Source organism: Coenobita brevimanus, chromosome 21, assembly GCF_032717465.1.
Source record: "Coenobita brevimanus isolate Jiangsu-jjx chromosome 21, ASM3271746v2, whole genome shotgun sequence".
NCBI classification, from domain to species: domain Eukaryota; kingdom Metazoa; phylum Arthropoda; class Malacostraca; order Decapoda; family Coenobitidae; genus Coenobita; species Coenobita brevimanus.
Genome location: NC_136974.1, coordinates 33,770,360 through 33,794,632, shown reverse-complemented (window position 1 = coordinate 33,794,632; position 24,273 = coordinate 33,770,360). Strand labels below are relative to the sequence as shown.

The 24,273-nt window shown below is 41.0% G+C and overlaps 1 protein-coding gene and 1 pseudogene across 1 annotated transcript in view; both read right to left on the bottom strand.

The window, feature by feature from the left end:
• The window catches only part of LOC145392146 (putative G-protein coupled receptor B0563.6), a 90,612-nt gene that overhangs the window by 9,527 nt on the left and 56,812 nt on the right, over nucleotides 1-24,273 (bottom strand). The window contains exon 3 of the mRNA XM_080266598.1: nucleotides 2,314-2,460. Within this exon, the coding sequence (XP_080122724.1) occupies nucleotides 2,314-2,460 (147 nt within the window). The remainder of the gene's footprint in view (nucleotides 1-2,313; nucleotides 2,461-24,273) is intronic.
• On the bottom strand, nucleotides 3,002-3,110 carry LOC145392274 (5S ribosomal RNA; annotated as a pseudogene).

The window sequence follows — 24,273 nt, the reverse complement described above, 5'->3', positions numbered from 1 at the left end:
GTAAAAGAGATGAGCAAGTAATGAGAACAGATAGCGGAGAAAGAAGATTGTCTGACATATAGAGGGATGGACAGATGATGATAATGACCGTTTGAATTGCGTGCCTTAAAGGGTGGAGGGTATGAATGGAAAATATGTAAGAACGAAGAGAATGAGTAATGAGAAATGTGTAGAGGAGAAAAAAGATAATGTGATACGAGTATGCAGAGGGATGGAGAGATAAAGGACACAAACAGACAGATACCTAGTTAGATGGAATTAGAGGGGTATGAGCGAGGAAAGAGAAGGGAGTGAGTAATGAGAGAAGGGGTACAGGAGAAAGAAGACTGCGTAATATATAGACAATTGGAGACAGACAAACGGACCAGTAACAGTAGCTTGATAAACAACTACAGTAGAAAATGAGAGGAATAAACGAGAGAAATAAAGGAAGTGAGTAATGACAGAAGGGATAGGGGAGAACGAAAATAGTTTTATGGAGAGAGAGAGAGAGAGAGAGAGAGAGAGAGAGACGTAAACAGTTAACCCCTTCTGTCCGCTGACCTAATTGGATCGCTTACTCTTACTACCACCATAAATTTACTCAAGACAAACCTATAGTAAGGAAGATGTTGCTGACGGCAGAATCAAACCCCTGCAGCTCGAAAAAAGCGTTGAATGCAAAAGAAACATCGTATGGCCATAGCAAGAATAAAATAGATCATCATATAGAAAGATTAACAGCCAAGACAGACACGCTGCTGAAAAGAAAATGGAAAAAATGGGAAAAGAATTTGTACGGTCACGGAGTTAATTCATATGTAGCTTATCATACAGGAGGGCCATTAAATCACACAAGCAGCATCTGGCAACACCGTGGCCCGGAATCTTTAAGGAGAGCCTGAAAAGGCAGGAAGTGATGGTATGGAATAGCTGGGATACATAAGGGCAGGGCAACTTTTTCATTTAAACCTACAGTCGAATTAGTGACGGAGAATCAGTGAAGAACATTTATACTAATTTATCCACAATGAAAGTAAGCGACCAATTTGTTTTCAAAGTGGCACAGAAGAAATCAGGGTGCACTTTCATCAGAATTCTTGAAAAAAAAAAAAGGGGGGGGTTGTGATTTTTGCATGGAACAGATTTTATTTTTACTGATGCACACTGTAAACACTTCAGTATGTTTATTAATTTGAAAATAGTACATGGAAAAGGGAGTAATAAGAAAGACAGAGAAAGAGAGAGAGAAAGACTGGTAGCAGGAAGGCAGAGAAAGGGAGAAAAAGACTTGTAACAGGAATATAGAGAAAGTGGTAGCAGGAAGATAAAGACTGGTAGCAGGATGACAAAGACTGGTAGCAGGAAGACTGAGAAAGACTGATAGCATGACGACAAAGATTGGTAGCAGGAAGACTGAGAAAGGCTGGTACACAGACAAATATGCTGTGAGAATCAGAAATGCTGTATGAGGAAGAGAATAATGCATGCAGTTCATATCCTGCCCTGAAGCCTCCTAGCCATGCATCAGCTGGGAGAGGGAGAGAGAGAGAGAGAGAGAGAGAGAGAGAGAGAGCGGGGGGTGGAGGGGATTCTCTCGACCATATTTACAACTGATTTCCTGTCGTAACTTGGCCTTGATTCTCGCGAGAAGAATAAACATGCGAAGATTTAACATCCTCTTCCGCTTTCTTTCCAGCAGAACAAAAATCACTTAAGATAATTTTTCTCTCACGATTATTATTTCCAGAAGCAACAAGTGACGGGGGGAACTTCTATACTCTCCTTGTCCTTCCTACATGCAGCCTAGGAATGGAAATCAAAGCAATCATTCGTAAGACGTACTACTGCGAACACTAATATCGATTCACTTTCATAACGATAATATTAACGATAGAGACCAATAACTTCCAAAATTCAGTGAGGTGACTGTTTGTAACCTCTTCACTACAAGGAGTCCTTCCAAAGATGAGTAATATCGTATGGCACGACCAAGAATGACTCAGAAACGCTGTTATCTATGTGAAGGGTTGAATAAACGCACATTTTCACACACACAGACAAAATAGCTTAACTGACAGAGACAACAGTGGTAGTCATGTAAGTTGTAACTCCAACCAGGTTTAGATAAAACGTGAACCCGGTGGACTGCAAGGTAAAGTTGTTCTTCTCCGGTAATCCATCCTCTTCCTTTCGAGGGGACAGAAGGAGTTGAGAGGCGTTTGTATAACTGGGCAGACAGCCGCTCGGTTATATCGGTGCCACCACATGAAGTCGTCCCTCTCCAACACTATGAAGACACATAAAGCCAGACACAAATTCTCTAAATCCCACCGATGCAGGAGTTGCCGAAGTAGAGGACGATGTGGGCGTGGAAGGCGGCGACGTAGTAGTTGGACCACCTGCCCGCCTCGTGGGTCAGCACGTGATAGCTGAAGGGGATGGCACACAGCAGAGCGAAGAGGGAGGCAGCAGCGTAGCCTGGGAAGAAAGAAACGAGGTAAGGTTAGGCCAGGTTAGGTCGGGCTCTCTACAAACATCAGGTTGGGCTCTCTCTACTAATATCCATATCTTTGAATAACAGACTAAATAAATCAAACAAATAATAAGAACGTTTAGAGAATGGGATAGGACACAGCAGAGCGAAGTGGGAGGCAGTAGCGAAACCGAAGAGAAATGGGGACGTGTTAGGCTCTCTTTACACCCACCTCTACTTCAGAATAACAACATTAAGGAGATGAAGACAGTTCTGATTCTCCTCACACCCTCATTTAGTCTTTTACCTCCGACGAACTGGGAGAATACCGCACAATTACCAGCAGAAAAGCAAGGCAAACTGAGATCAACACACACAACTCTACGCAAAAACAGAACGAAAAAGGATGGGTTGAAAAAGATTTTTCATTTCATTCATTCATTGCCAGACGCCATGTATCCCAAACGGGGTGCCCAAGGGCTCAGAGTTAATTGTTTTACAGGGAGGGGCACTAATCCTCCACCAACCCCACTTGACACGTAGGGATGCCAACAGCATCTGATGTTCACCCATCCAAGTACTAACCAGACCCAACGTTGCTTAACTTCGCTGATCGGATGGGAAGCGGCGTACTCAACGTGGTATGGCCGTTGTTTATTTTACTTAGGCAAAACCAACCAATTCTACTCTCCCGTTGTCCAAAGGTTAAGTGCTTCCCACACTTACTCATCCCTCCCTTTTATCACGGCTGACACAGAACTGTAAATATCCGATACTCTGCATGAATAATAATGGCTAATACTACTGAGTGAGATTGCGAGTTGGTAGAGAATAAACAACCCTGACGAACGAGGACAGTAAAACGCACTATCCCTATCCATCACTCCGTCCCAAAATACATTACCCTGGAGATTAGCTTTACGAAGAGGAAATGAAACGAAACAGACAGAGAGACAAGAGAAACACAGAATTAAGATTCACTGTTCAACTTTTATTGTTTAATCTATATAGTTCCATGACGTCTTCTGTGTCTTATCTCACTGGCTCACGAGTCCAATTATAGATAAGGAATAACTAACAATCTTCATAATCCTTTTTGGTATGATAATGTGTTTTTATTCTTCCTCCGGCCAGATGATTCCAATTCACCCCAGAAAAGACCCTTGCAATGAACAGGTTACTATTTTTTGCTTTCATTACCGTTTTATCACTGTCCTCTCCCTCCTTACCAGATCACCTCTCCTCACTCCCTAAAATGGACCGGATATTAGCCTAAGTGAATAGCACCATTACACAGCAGGGGAAAGGGAAAGGGAGTGGAGAGGAAAGGAAGAAAGGAGTGGTGAATAAAGAGAAGTGACAGGAGAGTGCAGGAGGGAGAAAGAGAATGTATAGGACAGAGGAACTCAGGAGGAGAAATGAGAGGATGAGGGGAGCAGAACGGACGCGAGAGAGAAGGCAGGGGAAAGAAGAGGGGGACGGAGAAAGGGTGAGAGGAACGGGGAAGCAAGAGGGGAGAAAAGGAGAGAGGGGAAGGGGAGTGTAGGAGACAGGAAGGGAAACAGGGGAGGGAAAAGAATAAAGGATATCGGAAAGGAGGGAGTTAAGAATAGAGGAACTAAGACGCAGTAGAGGGGAATGGAGAGAGAAGAGGGGAGGGGAAAGGAGACAGGACGAGGGAGAAGGGAAAGGAGAGAGGATAGGAAAAGCAGAGAGGAACGGGGAAGGGAATGGAGAGGAGAAGGGAATGAACAGGGGAAGGGAGAATAGAAAGGACGGAGAAAAGCAGTGACCACATATATACAGGGTGTCCAAAAAGTAGTGACCGCAAGTAGGGGTATAACAAACAACCGCTTAAATATTAGTAAAAATGGAAGTGGGATGGGGGAGGTGCGAGTTCGAGGGGGGGAGGGGGACGCGAGTGCGGCTGGAGGGGTTCAAAAGATGCCTGACAACTTCTGATAACCTTTTACACCCCCCCTTCCCTCAATATTTACAGTCCAGCAGAGTACCGTGGATGAAAGAGCGTGTGTGAGTGAGTGGATAACTGTGAATGAGTGAGTGAGTGAGAGTAAAGGAGTGAGTGTGAAGGTAAATGAGTTAATAAGTTGGTGAGTGAATGAGTGAGTGATGAATGTGAGAGTATGTCAATGTGAAAGTGAGTAAATGAGTGTACTTATGTGACAGTCAGCAAGTGTGTTGCGTCAAAATGCACGACTGAGTTAACGCTGAGTGTGTTAGTGTAAGTGACAGAGAGTTTTACGTGAGCGATAAAGTGTGAGAATGTGGTACAGTGAGTGGGAGTGTGAAAACGAGTGTGCCAGAGAGAGAGGTTAGAGAGAGATGGAGAAATGAATTCCCCGAGCTAGGCATCGAAGGCCATATAGCCCCGCTAAGTTACAGGAGGGAGCTACCCCTTCGGGCAACGGTAGACCCGGGCGAGGCTCGAACTTGCGACCCCCGGCCACGAGCTTAATGCTCTACCACTGAGCTACTACGCCCCCAGAGAGAGAGAGAGAGAGAGAGAGAGAGAGACAGACAGACAGACAGAGAGATGGGGGGGGAACTGAATGTGACAAGTTTGTTTTAAATTTATGCCCTACACTAACATGATTTCTTCCACTTCTACTCATCTACCCAACTCCACACTACGCTTATGGCACACTAGCAAAAAAGGATCTAGAAACAGGGCTAAGTTTGTTCCTATCTTAATCCTTTCATTACAATCAAACTATTTTTTTTCTTGCTGTTCCGTGTACCTCCAGATTTAAGCAAGAACTTGTGCTAATGTAATCTATCAAAATTTTCATTATCTTTTCATCTTTAAGTTTATTCCGAATCATTTCCTTCGTTTACTTACCTTAACATCTCTCATTTCTTTTCCATGCAGTGAGCTTGTGCCTTCAACCCCGCGATTCCAAAGTCGTAATCATTATTCTAGTCATCCTAAGTGTGTGTGTGTGTGTGTGTGTGTGTGTGTGTGTGTGTGTGTGTGTGTGTGTGTGTGTGTGTGTGTGTGTGTGTGTGTGTGTGTGTGTGTGTGTGTGTATTTTTGGTCTGTGTGAGATGGTGAGACTTTTTGAACTAGAGGTTAGATACAGCCTTCAATGAACTATTCACCAATAAGATGCTCTCCCCATCTATACAAATTGTCTAGTAGGAGCAAGAATGAAAAGTACTTCGGCTCAAAATATTCTCAAAATTTTCCTGTTCCCTTCTTCTGAGCTTATTTCCACTCACTCACCTCACCTTTCTTACGACATTCCTGGCTTACATTTCCTCACCTCATCTAGCCATCAAACTGTGCTAATCAAATATATCAAAGCCATTACCTTCATTTCTTCATCATCCCATCACATCCTTCATTTTCTTTCCTTTATATTACCCTCCCAGTTTTCTTCTTTATGTTATACTCTTGTGTCAATCTTTCAAAATTTCCCACAAGGCCCTGCCACATATGTCCATTTCACTCTTTCTACAACATTACCCTCTCTCATCTCCTCACTCCAAATCACATTCTCCTCTCTCATTTCCTCACTTTCTTCACGCTATAGACTTGTGCTAATAGAATGAAACCAAATTTCCTTCGTAATTCTTTCCGGCTCTTTCATTATCACTCCGTTCTATCCTTTTGTCTTTTTGGCAGACTTTCCATCTTTCTATCCCCATCTTTCTCTCCTCACATTCTCCACCATCACATTTTCCTCTCCTGTCATTATTTCCACTTTCCATTACCTTCTTGACTTGGACTTTCCCTCTCATTTTTCCTTCCCCTCTTCCTCACTATTCCCTTCCTTCACATATGCCTGTCTCTTCAGATTCTCCTTTTCCTTAACTTCTCCCTTCCCTCACTCTCTCCTTGACCTTGCCCTCCCTTCCCTCAAAATACATCACCTCCTTTCCCTTCACATTTACCCTTCCTTCACATGCCTCATCGTCCTTTTTCCTTGCATTCTCATTTCCTCATTTTTCCTATCCTCTCCAATCCCTTTTCCTTATTTTCCATAGGCTCTCATTTCCTCCACTTCTCCCTTCCCTTTCCCCTCTTTCCCCTTCCCTCCTCACTCCATTCCCCTATCCCCATTTCCCAGAACACTCCTTTCCACCAACTTTCCTTCCACTTCCCTCCTTTTCTCCACTCCTCTTACCTCATCTCCCACTTTTTTCCTCCACCTTCTCCCATGCTCCTCATCACTCCCCCTTCTTCATTTCCCTGCCTCCTCCATTCCATTATCTTTCATTCTTTTGCCTCCCTCCCGCACTCACTCCCCCCTCCTCTTCTTCCCCATTCCTTGCTTCCGGCCTCATTTTCCCTCATTAAGGCCCTCCAGGTAACAAACGACCTCGATTAATAAGTCTTAATGAGCTGGTGAGCCGCTGGAAAGTGCCAGATGGAAGAGGAATGAGAGATGTATGCTGGGATAATCAACCTTAATGACGTTTTCCTTAATTTACAGGTGTGGTGTATGCTGAGACAATCAACCTTAATGACGTTTTCGTGGGTGTTTCTCTTAATTTCCACCTGTGTGTGTGTGTGTGTGTGTGTGTGTGTGTGTGTGTGTGTGTGTGTGTGTGTGTGTGTGTGTCTTACTGTTCGTGTTGCTTTTTCTTTCATTTAATGCCTGTCTGTTTTTTTCTATTTGTCTGTCTTCGTGCCTCTCTCTCTCTCTCTCTCTCTCTCTCTCTCTCTCTCTCTCTCTCTCTGTGGTTCGCTCGCGCGCGCGCGCCCCAATATCCCTTTCAATCCTCTTTATCTGAGTTCGTGAGAGAAATATACCAGGATTAACTCATTCTTCTTTTCTGATCCTCAGCACTCTCTCTCACTTTGATGGTCATTGACGAAGTTAAAGGAAGAGGACGAGGATGAAGAGGAAGAGGATGATGTAGGGGAAGAGACTGAGAGGTGAATAGGTTGAGTAGGAGGAGTACAAATGGGTACAATGGAAAGCAAACAGCAACAAACCTTATGGTCCTTTCGAGGCTGCTAGTTACAGAGTTGACTATGACTAAGAGACCTTATTCTACATGCTGAAGGATAAGGATTGTAATGCAAGAAGGCTTCCCCCGCCTCCACACCCTCCAGTTAAAAGTGGCAGGAAAGTGAGAATAACTTCCATGCAGCATGGAAAAACTGACATGGAGATTTCATAGGAAAAACTGAAAGGGAAAAGTTACATTCTACAATACTTTATCTATAAGTTACCTGTTTGAATAACCTGAAAGAGAAAGTAGTAAAGTAAAATGAATAATCAAATACTAAATAACTAAGGCACGACATGTATGGGCACGTTGAGTTAACGGGGCGTCTGTAGACACGGCGTGGAAATTGCACAGTGCATTGTGTGGATGTTCAGGGGTGGTGCGGCAGCCTTGCCTGGCGCTTTTAAGGTAGGCAGCAGTCAATCAGGCCCCAGCCCCGTTCACTCCACTGAGACAAGGAACTTTCCCATGCGGGACAAGTACACAAGTTTCCTCCTGAAGAGGTAGGGAAACAGGAAGACAAACTGGAAGTGGGAAAGGGAAAAGGAGAGTGAAAGGAGGATGAAAGGGAAGAGGAAGAGGGGGGAAGGCGGAAAAGAGGAAGAGGACGGGAAAGAGGAAGATACAATTGGGGAAAAGGAAGAGGCAGGGAAGAGGGAAAAAAAAAGCAGGTGAATAGAAAAGGTAGGAAGGAGGAAGAGATGGGGGAAGGGGAAGTAGAAGAGGAAAGTGTAAAGAAAGAGGATGAAGTAGGGGAAGAGGCGAGGCAGGGGAAGAGGTAGAGACGGGGGAAGAGGCAGAGACAGGGGAAGAGGTAGGGGAAGACGGAGAGGGACGGAATGAGGTAGAGGGAACAGGAGGAGGAGGAGGAGAGAGAGAATGAGAAAAAGTGTGATCAGGTTGAAAGGGGAAATATGAAGAAATAAGAGAGAGTTATTGCTATATTAAATCAACTTTTAATAATTTGACTATTTCCTGTAATCTACCTCTAATAATTTGACTTCTCTGTGCTGTTATGAATGTGAAAAAAAAAATCTACTCATATTAATTCCATCCGCCTGCAGTCCTTCTTCCCTACTACTTGAGCTTTCCAATAAGTAAGTCAGCAATTTATACACATATTGATACGTATCTTGGCTATCACTATATTCTCGCTGGTTTTGCATACTTCATAAAACATCGTATATACCCTCATTATGTCAGTGATGCTATGTCGATATTGGATACACAAAGTACGCTCAATCGAAAAACTATCGGTACACAATTCCGGTGAAACAATTTGACTCTACAGACGATAAATAAATACTGAGTAATGTTCGTTCGTCCTAACCCTGTGTTATACTCTTTACATTCACTTGGCCTCACTGCTTCTCTGAACTGTCTGCTTGCATCCCTCCACCTTTACGACGGGCACGCAGCACCCGTCAAACAACAAACTTTCATCCCTTTTCTGTCCAACTCTCTTATGCAAGAGTTAACCGCTACTCCCAGTCCTTCATTTATGCAACAGGTCAACTCTGGAACCGTCTCCCTCTGTCTGTATTTCCTACTTTCTTTGATCTCCAGTCTTTCCAAACGCAGTGTGTCCAGGCATCTCGAAAAGAACGGATCTTGAATTTGGCTCTTTTGTATTGTTTTTTGCTTTTTTCTTGGAAGCAATGGTTTGCAGGCTCCTGGCCTTTGGTTCCTTCTTCCATGCATAAAAAAAAATGCCATCACAAAAACACACACACACACACACATACAAAGCACATCCTTACTCCATCCACTCCCTCACTGCCCACAATGCATCCCAACCCTGTCCTCCTCTCTTCGTTTTCCTTACACCCCACTGAGCCCGCGGGTTCCCTGTCTCGTATTCTCTCTTATTTCCGGGTCGCTACTACACCCGGTTCATGTTACGGCTGTATTATTTTCGGATTGCCATTTTTTTTTTTTTTTTCTTTTTGAGGGGATAAGTTTTAGAGGTAACGAAACAGCGAAGGAGCCACTGTTGGGACGCTTGAATTTTCTTTTGTTTCCTCATAAGTATTCTCGCTATTTCTTGAGACACATACGAGCTATATACTTTCAGAGCTCTACGAGCGCTATTTTTTCCCCATATATACGCATTTTTTTTTTTTTCGAAATATACACGCGCTATTTTTTCCGAAATACGTGTGCTATTTTTCCCGACACATTCGCGCGTTCCTTTACTTTTTTCTTTCTTTTTCCCGACACATACACGCGTAATTTTTCCTTTCCTTTTTTTACATCTAACTACCCGCTAACTTGAACCGTGGCTTTAACCCTTAACCCTTTGATTCCAGTGGCATTTCATTTCATGCCTTATCCCTGCAATCTCCAGACGATCTTAACTCACCTCAGCACATACTTTTCGAGGTGGAGAGTTTATCGCAGCCTTCATCAACCCTTGCTATAGGCGAGATTCCTCCGTAAGATGTGCAAACTCGTCTAGAGTTAAAGAGTATATAATATAAAAATACCTCATCGGATATATGAGTTTAAACGCAAGCTGGAGACGGATTTATTTTGGCTAACCCCAGATCATTTTACACACACACACACACACACACACACACACACACACACACACACACACACGATCATCTTAGCGACACTTAGGTAGGTAATTCCAGAAATGAACAGTTGTATACATGAAGGACTGAGAATATTGGTTAATTCCCGCTGTACGAAGCTAATAGATTTGACAGTGCTTAAGTAGGCAGATTTATATTACCTATCTGGCCTTCAGCGTTCTCAGATTACACACCGTCCACCTTGACATAAACTGACACTTCTTCATACTAACTACTGAGCTATAACAACAGATTTACAAGCTACTATGACGCTAATCACGAAGCAGTATCATGAAAGGGTCACACTGCAGGATGTAAACTGTATGTATTGTTTTAGTCATCCTCTGAGTTACGGGAAAGTAAACAAAAAAAGGAAGGGACGAAAATCCGTCAGGTAAAGGTAAATGACTTATAACTCTTCAGCTGCCAATGTTTGGCTGGCCTCTTTCTCTAACTTTGTGACTCCAAACTCTATTTCCACTGCCACCTGGCCCCACCTTCCCCTTAATTTCATTCTTCTTAACTCTGTTTTCACTGTCTGTCTATTCTCTTTCTCTCTCTAACTTATTTCCTTTCAACCCTTTCCTCTCTCTCTCTCTCTCTCTCTCTCTCTCTCTCTCTCTCTCTCTCTCTCTCTCTCTCTCATACTCCATCTCTAGCGTAATGCGCTCCGATTATCCTTGTTAGCTACAGATGATCCACTGTCTCTGTGACGGGTTCAGAGTTCCATCACTTCCCTAAGAAAGAGAGTAAATTTGTAGCCTGAAAAGCAAAGACAGCGGTAAAAGAACAAGCATATCCACATCGTCCATTTAGGTAACAGCCTGGTTATTATCGCTTAAAAAAAAAAAAATAGTTCAGCTAAACGTCTATGTTACACGTTATTAACACGACACAGAAAGTTATATTTAAGTCAATTAGTGTGTTCTATTTGTTGTTACACTTGATCGTTATGGACTGCTAGTTTGGCCGGCTGATCTCATCCCCAGGCTTTTCAACACGAACATATTTAAGACTTTGGTTTCTTTTGACGTATTTCTCATGTACTGAAGGAAAAAGATAATTTGAACTTCACTGCCACAGTTCTTATACACTCACCATTAAATACAGGAATAATGGCAAGCACAACATCACGCCAATAACGAGACAGGAAGAGATGCATGATAGTAAAAAAAAAAAAAAAAAAAAAAAAAGAGGACATGCACTCCCAAACACATATACAGAGAAGGATAACTTAAAAGAAGAGCCCCTGATACCAGTGATTTTACGAGGATTAAGAGGAGAAACCGGGTACCAGATCCACTGCCGAGATAAGATATGCATAATTATTACAGAGGTGGAAAAAAGAAAAGCAGAGGAAAAAAAAAACAGAGATGGAAAAAAGAAAAGTGGAGAAAAGAAAAGGCAGAAAACGGAAAGAAACGTAGATAAAGAAACGTTGTGATGGAAAATGAAAAACAGAGAAAAGAAAACTCGAGATGAGAAAAGGAAAACAGAGAAAAGAAAAGAAGGAACGAAAAAGAAAAGTGCAGAAAAGTAGAGATGGGAAAAGAAAAGAAAATTAAAGAAGAGTAGATCGAAAAAGAAGAGAAAAGTGAGAAAAGTTGAGGTGGAAAAATAAAAGACGAACCCCTGCTATCACTGATCCTAAAAATAGCAGCCGAAGTCCACGGCAAAATTACGTGAAAGATAATACATCGAAGAAGAAGAGACCAAATCCAATAATGAGGCGATAAGAGTTGCATGATAATGAAAAGAGATAAGAAAGTGGCCTCCCCAGGTTGTGCGGAGATTTAAAAAAAAAAAAAATGAAAGAGGGAGTATCTGTTGCCAAAGATCGTAACAGCAATTGATCAAGTTCACTACCATTAAACAAATACCGGTACATAAAAATGATAAAGACTTTAAAATATCCGATAACTATGTATATAAATGATGAAAGATAATGAACGCAGATGGGAACGTGAATCTTCAGCTGATACGTAAAAAAACAAAAAGACCTCTGTTTCCCATGATTCTGTAAACAGCATCAAAACTTTGGACAAAGAAAAAAAGGGTAAATGAATAAAAATAAATAAATAAAGGCATCCAATAATAAGGTGATAAGAAAGGAATGACAATAAAAAGAGAGATGAGGAAGATAAAAAAAAAAAAAAAAGTTTCCCATGATTCTGTAAACAGCAGCAAATTTTTCGGACCAAAAAAAAAAAAAAAAAAATGAATAAAAAAATATAAATAATGGCATCCAATAATAAGGTGATAAGAAAGGAATGACACTAAAAACAGAGATGAGGAAGACCACTGAGTATCAACACAGTGTATAAATAGCACACTTCGACACAAGCAGAAATCCTATAAATAAAAAAAAAATCCAATAATGTGGTGATAAGAGATGCACAGAAATAAAAAGAGAGAGATGAGAAAGTGCATGCTTACACACCAACTCAAAATAGAACAAAATATATAATAAAAACTTAAACAAATCTATTCATGCTTGATAACAAAAACTGATAGATGAGAACGTCCGCATCTAATCAGCGATAACAGATGCAAAGGGAATAAGAGCAGAGTGATGATAATGTCCATATCTAAACAGTAGCTCAAAACCCAGATAAAAAACGAAGAAGGTAAAGAGGTGACAAGAGGTGCACGAAATAAAATGGGAGACGAAAAAGAAGGGAAAATAATGATGAAGAAGAGCACTCCGGCTGATGGACTTTCCCGCGAGACTGCCACCTTGGGAGTCAGGTTTATGAGGCTGTGGACTTGGGTTTAATTAAGGGGAATTATACGGGGGAGGGGCCTGAGGGGATTTACCTAATTGGAGTGGCTCTATGGAGGTGGGATTAAGTTAATTTTTTTTTTTTTTTTGGGGGGGTGATCTTTTCATTATGGGAATAAAACATGTGATGTAGAAGTAATATAATTATTATTACATGTAAAATGATGATGATGATGATTATGATGATAACAACAACAACAACAACAACAACAACAATAATAATAATAATAATAATAATATGGTAAACGTAATATTGCATTTTCGCTAATATCCAGCTGATACCAACAAATATCCCTCATTCTATACGAGATAAAACACTAAAAGTACATAAAAACAGACGAACAGCAAAGTCACAAGGTTAACTATACTACAGGGGTATTTTACTTTTTCGTGGGCAAGTTATCAAAAATTTAACTTTTCTGGTGGGTTTCTCTCCCTTGGTTCCTAAGATACATTTCTATTGCTGCTTTTATCCCTATCACTACTTTTTTATTTTCTTTTTAACTTACGGAACCACTAGATTACCTTCTTTTCCCTCAACTAAAGTAAATTAAGTACTGAAAGGTAAATGAAATCTATGACAATCTTTCAGCTCAAAAGTTATCCCCTAAGCAGGTTATAATTTACAGATGGTGACATTAATACACGTAAAACCTTGGGCTGAAGTGATTAACAATAAGGCTCCTGTTTCACCCAGGGAGTAAAATTGGTGTGTGTGTGTGTGTGTGTGTGTGTGTGTGTGTGTGTGTGTGTGTGTGTGTGTGTGTGTGTGTGTGTGTGTGTGTGTGTGTGTGTGTGTGTGAGAGAGAGAGAGAGAGAGAGAGAGAGAGAGAGAGAGAGAGAGAGAGAGAGAGAGAGAGCGCAGTTAGGCTAAAATGGGGCGCTCCAGAGATCTGCATGATAAGTGTTATGGTCCTATCGACCTTGGTGAAATTAACTCTCTCTCTCTCTCTCTCGTCCCGTTCTTACTGCCTGTCTGTAAATCTCCCCCCCCCCCATTATTTTGGAAGGGGGAGGGGGAGCTGAAAGACAGTGTAAAATATAAATGAACTGCTGACTGCATCAATACATATTCTTGCCTTTATTACAGATCTTGGGACTGTTTTTTTTTTTTTCTGCTCTACTCTGTTCGAAGCTGACGAAAAAACAAGTTCCTCGTCTGGATACATGTTTTTATCTGTACACGCCATAGATAAAAACGTTTCATGACATCGGTACTGTATCATGTAGAGGAAGAAGGTGAAGTCTACGAAAACATCGATTCCTTGAAATTAACTCTCTCTCTCTCTCTCTCTCTCTCTCTCTCTCTCATGAGGTACAAGCACTAACTTCAGGCTAAATTATCTCTCTCTCATCTGCCGTGAGTAAAACAGCAATCCAGGAAACTAATGGTGACTGCAGAATGGACTCGCTGTATTTATGGCTGTTTATCTGCGTTCTACGAAAGCACAATTTCTGTACACTGCTCACGGTGAACTGAAAATTCAGTAGTTCGTTCGCCTCTCCTGCCTCTCTCTGCATATTATCTATCTGAGTAATTTTGCACTTCTGTTCCCTATGCCTTACAAAAACTTCAGTGAATCTAGCAATATAAGAAACAGCTTGGAGAGGCGAACAAACATTTCTATTTGACTATATTAGTATTCACTTCGTCCGAATTTATCCAGTGGAGCAGTTATTAGGAAATTATAATCACCGAGGCACTATTGTATCTTCTTACTAACCCCAATTTCCATAAAAGTGAGCACAGGGTAATTCGTATATTGCACCCCCCTTTATCTTCTGTGGTGTGCGGATGGTTTAGTTTGCTGCTGTGAGGAAAGTAGACATTTTGAGTGCTTCATGGATTATGTCCTTGTTTTTTAAATATACTTCCTCTATATTCAATAATCACTGCGTTGTGAAATCAGGGCACATACAGGAATCTCTTTCTATGTCTTAAATAATGCAGGACACAACCTTTCTATGTCCTAAATACATCAGGACACAATTTGTATGCCCTAAATATAGCAAGTTCCAATCTCTCTCGCACTCTCTGTATGTCCTAAATAAAGCAGTAACGTCGGGGAATAATGCCGAATGTAGACTGAGCTTGCACTATATGAGCCGCATTATATGCATACCCATAATATGTCATGGGTATACTACAGGGTGGTTTGCATGGGGTGGATTTGCATACAGTACAGTGAGACAGATATTGGATTTACAGACCTGATGTGGAGTATGAATGTGTGTGTGTGTGTGTGTGTGTGTGTGTGTGTGTGTGTGTGTGTGTGTGTGTGTGTGTGTGTGTGTGTGTGTGTGTGTGTGTGTGTGTGTGTGTGTGTGTGTGTGTGTGTGTGTGTGTGTGTGTGCTAACAAATCCCACTGAAGGAATATCGTGAATCCTTGTGACAAAATGACAATGCCTACTAATAACTAACAAAATAAATAAAAATAAATATATAAGTAAAGGTAAGGAAAACCTGATCTCTTTCTCTCTCAATATGGACAATTATACTCTGTTCATTTTTACTTGGCCTTAATTTGCCTTCTCTCCATCTTCTACAACTACTACTGCTACTATATATTTTTCTTTCATATTTTAGCTACATTTGCCTCTCTCTCTCTCTCTCTCTCTCTCTCTCTCTCTCTCTCTCTCTCTCTCTCTCTCTCTCTCACACACACACACACACACACACACACACACACACACACACACACACACACACACACACACACACACACACACACACACACAAAGGCAAGTCTCTAGGATAAGACTCACGGCCGACATCTGACGCCAACTAAAGGCCACAAAAGACCGTGATAACTAATTACATTCATACTGATTTCTGTAGTTCAAAGGCTCCCTCTGAAAGTTGGGGGCACATTTCGCTTTGTGGTCGTTTTCTCTTTGTATTTTGCTAATGGGTCATCAAAGTAAAGGAAGATATTATACTCTGTCAGCCTAGCGTTGGTGTCAAATGAGGCCATGGGGAAATTTGGGCTGTTGAGTTGTGTTGGATGGATGGATGGAGATGGTGAGTGGGTGGTAGGGTTGACGGATGGATGGATGCTTGCGTGTATGTATGGATGAAAGGATTTACGTGTCGAGTGTGTGTGTGTGTGTGTGTGTGTGTGTGTGTGTGTGTGTGTGTGTGTGTGTGTGTGTGTGTGTGTGTGTGTGTGTGTGTGTAACCGTGTGGAGGTATACAGGACAGCATAGATGTACCGTATGCGTAACTATGTGCGTGTTTCATTCCATGTGGGTGGGTGTACAACAAAATGAATCTGAGGCAATTAAGTCTCGCAATAAAAGATGGCTAACAACAGAGCTAATTACAAAACATTTTGCCTCGTAAGTATCCTGTTATGGAGATTCTACGAACACCGTAACGACGACGACGACTACTACTACTACTACTACTAATCACAATCATCATCATCATCATCATCGTCGTCGTCGTCGTCATCATCATTATTACTGCTGGGCGCCGAGGTAATCATTTCGTCTTGTCAAAAACGAACACCGCTTAAATTACAGAAGTTATCAAAATATAATAATCAATATATAACGCTATGAAAACCCCCTACACCACCGAGAGTACGGATTTAAATTTTGGGTGTAAGTGCATTAATTTTCATCTCTTTGCCAAAACTAAATCTACGTAATGACAGGTTCGACTGTAACTACTCGCTTTTCTAACCCTTTGACTGCCTGATTTTCAGCGCTGCTGAGGAACGCCTTCACGTAGTGGCACGGATATAACTGAGCAACTCCTCTGCCCGGTAAAGCAGCCGTCCCTCAACTCCCTCCCTATCCACCGAAAGGACGAGGGTGTTTTGCAGGATGGGGGCAGCTGTAGCCTGGAATCCACCGGGTTTATGTTTCAGAAGAGTCTGGGATTGCAAAAACAAAAACAACCAACAAAAGCAGCGACAGCAACAAAAGCAGCAGCAGCAGCAACAATGACACCGGCAGCAGCAACAGAAACACCAACAGCAGAAGCAGCAGAAGCTTTTCTTTGGCATGCCGCCTAAGCATTTCATCTCCCTAACCAAAAATGAATATCCGGACGTGATCAGAGACGCGGTCGTGATCGCTGTCTCGGCTGGCTTGAGAGGAGAGACTGATCAAAAGCACCGTTTCCACGATTTGGTAAATGCCGGAGCTCCGTTAAGATTCAGCAAATTTCTCAGTGATCCCACCAGATTTGGCTGATGAAGGGGAATTCTTTGAAGAAAATGTGGGAGGAATCTTTATCGAAGTGAATCTGGTGACGTGTGTTAATTTAATCTTGCTACCCACAAATTATTCTTTTTGTATTAGTTTAGGGGAGATTTCTACATTCTCTTCACCTTAATTTGGTGTAAAAGTGCCATCTCACCATCTTGAGAGCTGGGTTGGATCAACAGATTAATAATGATGCTAGTCGTGCAGAGGTGTTATGGAATGGATATAGAGCCAGAATACTGTCCATTTCTGCCACTGAGCTACGTCAAATACACCAAAAACAGACGAAAATCACGAACCAAAATTCGAGCGAGTTAAGGTGGAAGAATTATAACAGGCGAATGGATTTCATATTTAAGCCCTCCAGTTCTAAATATTTCCCACACGCAAAGTAAATTCGTGTAGAGTTAAAACCGTATTATGATAGCATGAATGAAAGAGAAAATGACGTCATCTTTGTGCATCTCCCTTATAATCATATTTGGCTTATAAGAGCTGAGATAAAACGTATACAAAAAATATGTTATATAGGTAAAAAACAATAATACAACAAATCTAGGCCTCTGTTAGTCTGTCTCCAATATCCCCTTCAAAATCTATCCCATGTTAAAATTATTTCAAAGTTGTAAAAGTAAAATAAATACATAATTGGGTTGGCTAGGCTATGTTTATCCAGTGATCCTACAATAAATTGCTTTGTTATTTAAGATCAATCCAAAGTCGGAAAAAATATATATTTCTGGGCTGTTAAAATATCATAGAAAAAATTCCAGGGATAGGAGAAGTTTATCTAGTGGTCCTGTTAACAGACTGATTTGTATTTACGCATGCAATATTTTCTTCAAGTTTATCGTATTTTCTGGGAATTAATCTGGGAACCTTTCTCTTAATTCTACACGGGTCCCTAGTTTAAAGCCACTGAGAGAGAGAGAGAGAGAGAGAGAGAGAGAGAGAGAGAGAGAGCGAGAGAGAGAGAGAGAGAATGAAATTAGTACGAACGAGGCAAAACTCAGAGCAATAATGACGATACAAGGAAGCAGGAGAAAAAGAAAAAGAATAAGGATTGAGCAGAGAAAATACGATAGCGGAAAAATACAAAACTCGAGAATGAATACAGGATGAAATCAGTACGAACGGTTAAGAAAATGAACAAAGGATCTATCTCTCTATCTATTGCCAGACGCCTCAATCGTGTAAGGGGTGGCCACAAACAAATCGCCTCCACGTCTCCCAGTCCAATGTCACTTCATTGCCTTGCTCCCAGCTCACACACCCCTCTCTCATATACCTCTCCACTCCATCCCTCCACTTCATCCTCGGCCTCCCCATTCCTCTCCTGTCATCCACCACTTGCATACACTCTCTTCGTTAGTCTCTCCCTCTCACCAAAGGATACAAATAAATAATGATGGAACGAAGAATAAAATAAGACGAAACAGGACGAATAATGGAACAATATCGAAAGCATCAAAAGGAAAGAGGAAACTGAAGTTGGAGAGAGATCGACAGAAAGAGGACGGGGGCAGGAGAAAACCGATAATAACAAAAAAAGCTGAGAGAGAGAGAGAGAGAGAGAGAGAGAGAGAGAGAGAGAGAGAGAGAGAGAGAGAGCAGGGGAGGAACTACATAAGCAAGTATTCAGCATGGGAACACTTGAACATTAACATTTTATCATTAAGTGCCATTTTCCTGATGCAATACTACCTTTGAAACAATAAACATGTTGTTATATAGAGGTTCTGATCACTAGTAAAATCATCGGAAGAAAATAAGACTAAGGAAAATTAACAGGAATATCTGAATTACAACAAAAAAATGGAAGAGGCAAAATATAAAACCAGGAAAAGGGAGACAAGATGGAAATTAAAATGAATGAGAACTTGAAGCAAAACAGAAATCAAAAAAAGGAAAATAAATGAAAAAGGAAAAGCAAAGATGACCACCAGACGAAAATATAAATGAGGTAAAGAAATGGAAAAGAACAGAAAAATAGAAAGAACACCGAGAACGAAATCAGGAAAAAGACAGAAGGAAAAAGGAAAATGTGAGGGAGAAGTGGGAAAGGGGGAAACAGACAAAGGAAAATATAAAAACGAAATATGGTGGGAAATGGAAAGGGAGAATGAACACTAGAGGAAATGTAAATGTGGAAAAGGAGTACAGTATATGCAAATGTAGGTGAATCTAAGGCAAGGGCAGGACATTTCACTCTACAGTAATGGAAGGAAGGAAGGAACGAACGAACGAAGAGACGAAGGAAGGATGGATGGATGGATAGATGAAGGAAGGTAGGAAAGAAACAATGGATGAATGAATGAATTGTCTGATGAAAGGGGAAAAAAAGGATTGAAAAGAGAAAGAATGAAAGAAAGGACAGAGACAACAAAGGCAAGGATGACTAGAAAAAAAAAACAGATGACAGGCTCAAGACGAGAGGTGCTAGAAAACAATATAAAAAAAAAGGGGGAATGAAAGACGGAAACTGAAAGACTAAAAGAAAAAGAAAAAACATGAAGGGAATGGCGAAGGACATGAAAAAAAAGGGGGGGGGGTGGAATAGAACATAAAAAGGGAAAGGGGATACAGAGAAGAGATAGATGGAGAGACGGGAGGTTAGGCAAAAGAAGAAAAAGTGAAGAAAAACGCAAAGAGATACAAGAAAAAAAATAAGCAAAAGAAGGGTGGTACATAAAGTAAAAAAAGGAAGGACGGAAGGAAAGATGAAAGAAAAGAACGAAGGAGGGAAGGAAGGAAAGAAGGATGAAAAACTGACAGGAAAATGGAAGACGAAAGAGAAAAACGAAGCGAGACAGAAGAAGCTGGAGACGATAAGAAAGGAAAGAGAAAGACCAGAGACAGGAAGGAGAAAGATTAAGGTGGAGGAAAGAGGCAGAGAGAAAACAGGAAGATAGGCGAAGAAGCAGAAAGAGGGAGAGAAGACAAAGAAGGAATGAAAGTTGCTGAAAGAAAGAGCAAGGAGTGACCTGGACAAAATGAATAAAACATGGAAGAAAGAGAAATATAGCTAAAAATTAGAAGAAATGAATGGGCGAAATTAATAAAAAAAAAAAAGAGAGAAGGATTGATAAAGCTGTGGGAATCAGGAAATAATGAAGGACGGAACAAGAGAGAGAGGGAAGATGGAAAAAAGATTGAGATTAAATTTTCAAAACCGGGAAGGGAAAGAACAAAGGGGAAGAGGAGCAAACATGGTTGAATAGAGTATCGAGGAAAGAGAGAGAGAGAGAGAGAGAGAGAGAGAGAGAGAGAGCTATAGCACGGTAAATACGGAAAAAGCTATAGCAGGAAGCAACAACATTACAAAATAGATCACCAACACTATCACCACCACCACCACCACCACCGCTATCACAATCACCACCACCACCACCACCACCAACAACAACAGCATATCAAAAACCGTCTGAAAGCAGCAACCAGATAATCCCCTTCAATCCAACGATACTATTTCTCCCTTCATTCTTGCTACTTCTATGCAAATTAATTCGCCTTAACACAGACTTTTCGAATTGGAGGGGTTTGAAATCGTCCCCCTTATGTTTCAAGGCAAGGAAGGCTTCTCCACAGTGAATAAAATCGCCTGGAAGCAGCGAAAATTAAAACGTCATCAAGGTGAGGTGGTAAATTCTACAGCTCCGTAACCTTAACTTGGCCCAGGTTTTCGTCCTTTTTATCGCTTAGGTCACGTAACTCAGTGGCTGAAAAGGACAAAAATAAGGCTCTACATCGTTTCCCTGACCCATATTCGTGACTAACATCATATGCTGGTGTTATCTGTTGCTACAACTCAATGGTCAAAATGGAGAGATGGCAATTTCAGACTAAGTTAAGATGAAAGAAGTATGCTGTAGTTTTAATTGCTATCAAGGACAAAAGAAAAAAAGTATAGCCTACTGGAAAGGCGGAATGAATACTGCTTCACCGAAAAACCACTAAACTTTTCCTGTGTTCGAAATAGGCAAGAAGAAATAAGAATAAAAGAACAAGAAGAAAAAAAATATTTAACATAAAAAAAAGAAAAAGTTACGAATCAACGGCAAATCCTGAGCATTCTTAGGCGTTTTTGTGCTGAGGTTGTTTTGGCATATGTAAAAATGTTGAGACCGGAATTTTCCTGAATCGTGGGGTTTCTTGCGTTTGTGTCTGGTCTGTTGGAAAATTATACCACTAAAAAGGATGGTAAATTATTGACCTTCTCACGGTCGGTACACCTCTAGTATTCTATTCCGACTGACAGCAGACGATTCCATTCACTTTAAAAGAAGTCACAGGAGCTGGAGGGTGTTGGAGAGGAGAGGAGTGGTATTCTACGGAAAAGTAAGCGATTTTGTGGTTCATTTGTGAGGTCAGCCTAGTAAGCTACTGTATTAGTTTATAAGAAAAAAAGTTAAAGAAAAGTGGACATGAAATGGGACTGTCTTCACTTGTAAATTTAAAAGTAGAAAAATATTACAAAATAAGGCATTCTGTTCATGTGTAAGAAATGCCTAGAGAAAAATAAAAAAACATGCGTAGACATGGAAATGAAATCAGTGGGAATCCAACGTTGTGTTTACTTATATGGAAAAAGTGAATCTGAAACACGAGAAATCGGTTCTGATCACTTAAAAAGGAAAAAATAAAGTATGTAAATACCTGTATCTATATGTAAATTAAAGATGTGCGAGTATGGAACTATGCATACTGGTTAAGAAAAAAATCCGAAGTCATAAAAACAAATAAATAAATACGCATGGAATAAGATCGAGTTAATGCATGTGCAGAAAGTAATCAATGAAAATATGAAACCGCTCATACACACACACACACACACACACACACACACACACACACACACACACACACACATAAAAAAAATGTATGGAAGGTAAATATGCGAATGGCAATTGCAAAGAAGCCGAGCGATCCTGCAGTTCCCAGAATACAGATTTACTCCCTCCCACCCTTCACCCGCCAGCATACCAGGCACACACACACACACACACACACACACACACACACACACACACACACACACACACTTTCATACATCCATTAAAATATACGCTCCTTTATACATACATAGTCTAAAAACATTCATGCAAACACATAGAGTACAAACGCACATACATGCATACAAATACATTATGTACACACACACACACACACACACACACACACACACACACACACACACACACACACACACACACACAAATGAAGAGAAAAAATTCGCGACAGAATATATCCGAAAAATGTTACCCTCGTTCAGACTGTCTCACACACACACACACACACACACACACACACACACACACACACACACACACACACATGAACAGAAGAAACTCGCGACAGAAGACATATGATAAAGGTTACCCTCATTCAGACTCTCTCTCTCTCTCTCTCTCTCTCTCTCTCTCTCTCTCTCTCTCTCTCTCTCTCTCTCTTGGCCCCGATTTTCGTCCTTTTTCAACTTATTTCACATAGATACCAGTGGCAGAAAGACAACATTATGGCTCCACATCCTTTTAACAGCATCTCTTCTTGACAAGCATCATATTCCAGCATTATGAGAAAGACAACATTTGCTGTTCAGCCTTCCTACACCACTTCTTCGTGACTAGCACCATATTCTTGTGTTAAATTTATTGTTACAATTCGACACTACTTGGAAAAGGCAACTTTAAGCCAGGTTAAAGTAGCAAATCCATTTTACAACTTGGCATTTTAAGTGGAGAGATGATAATTAGGCCAAGTTAGGGTAAAAAGGTTATAACTAAATACAAGAATATACACATCAAGAATAATTCAAAACTCAATCAAATTATTTATAGACAGAAAGCACACATATAAATAAATGATCCACGAGAGATATGGTAGATACATAAAGGCCACACACAAAAAATATTACAAGTTTAATGTGAAGTGTGAAGCAAGAGTTAACCGCTAAAGATAAGAAACATATATAGATAGATGGATTGATACATGTAGATAGGTTGATGGATTGCCCGATAGCTTGAGGCAGACAACACACAAATACATGCAGAGATACAGATACATCAACAGATGAAGAAACAGATGGTTAGACAGATAGAAAAACCGACAGATAGGTAAATAAAGATGGCCTGACAGACAAATTTAGAAAAAACATTATATATATATATATATATCATCATCCGTTTGAGTATCCACTCCAGGACCGGCCTATCCCGACCGAAGTCGGGACGATACAGCCAATGTATCTCTAACAAGTGGCTTAGGCTGTCTGGTAGAGATTGTATGTAGGGTGAGAAGTGCTTGTAAGTGTAATTGTAGTGTTGGAGTGGCTTTGGATGTGTGTGTAGTCTGTGAACCAAGTGTAATCGGCCCGCGCAAGCCGACTGGGTGCAAGCATACTTTATAGCAAGCGACACTGGTTCAACCACAGCACCCCTTGTGTCCGCCAATGCAGTACGTGGCCGGGTGAACACTCCCAAAGTTTATGACCCTGGCGGGGAGCGAACCCTGGCTCACCCGTGTACGAAACGCACACTCTACCACTGTACCACAGAGGCTCCATATATATATATATATATATATATATATATATATATATATATATATATATATATATATATATATATGCTGACAGAGAGACGTAAAGAAAGCCAGACAAACAAATACCCAAATGCACATTCCCATCCATACGACTATATGTATATGCAATCAGATATTCAGACTGACATATTTACAAACATATATACACCTGAGCAACGCAGGAATATGCATATGTGTGTGACTGCTTCTTTTATACAGCCCTGACCAAAGCCTCACTCGACCCCATATAAACACACACACACACACACACACACACACACACACACACACACACACACACTCACGCATGAACGAGCAAGCTCACATACATATACAAACACATTTTTTACAACCCTGCCCAAATCCTCTCTTGATCTCCTACACACACACACACACACACACACACACACACACACACACACACACACACACACACACACACACAAACTATGCATGCAAACTGCACCCAAATCCCTGAAGACACCTTACATTCAGGCCCGGACTCACACATTACTTTCCCTTGTGTGTGTGTGTGTGTGTGTGTGTGTGTGTGTGTGTGTGTGTGTGTGTGTGTGTGTGTGTGTGTGTGTGTGTGTGTGTGTGTGTGTGTGTGTGTGTGTGTGTGTGTGTGTGTGTGTGTGTGTGTGTGTGTGTGTGTGTGTGTGTGTGTGCTGCGCGCGCG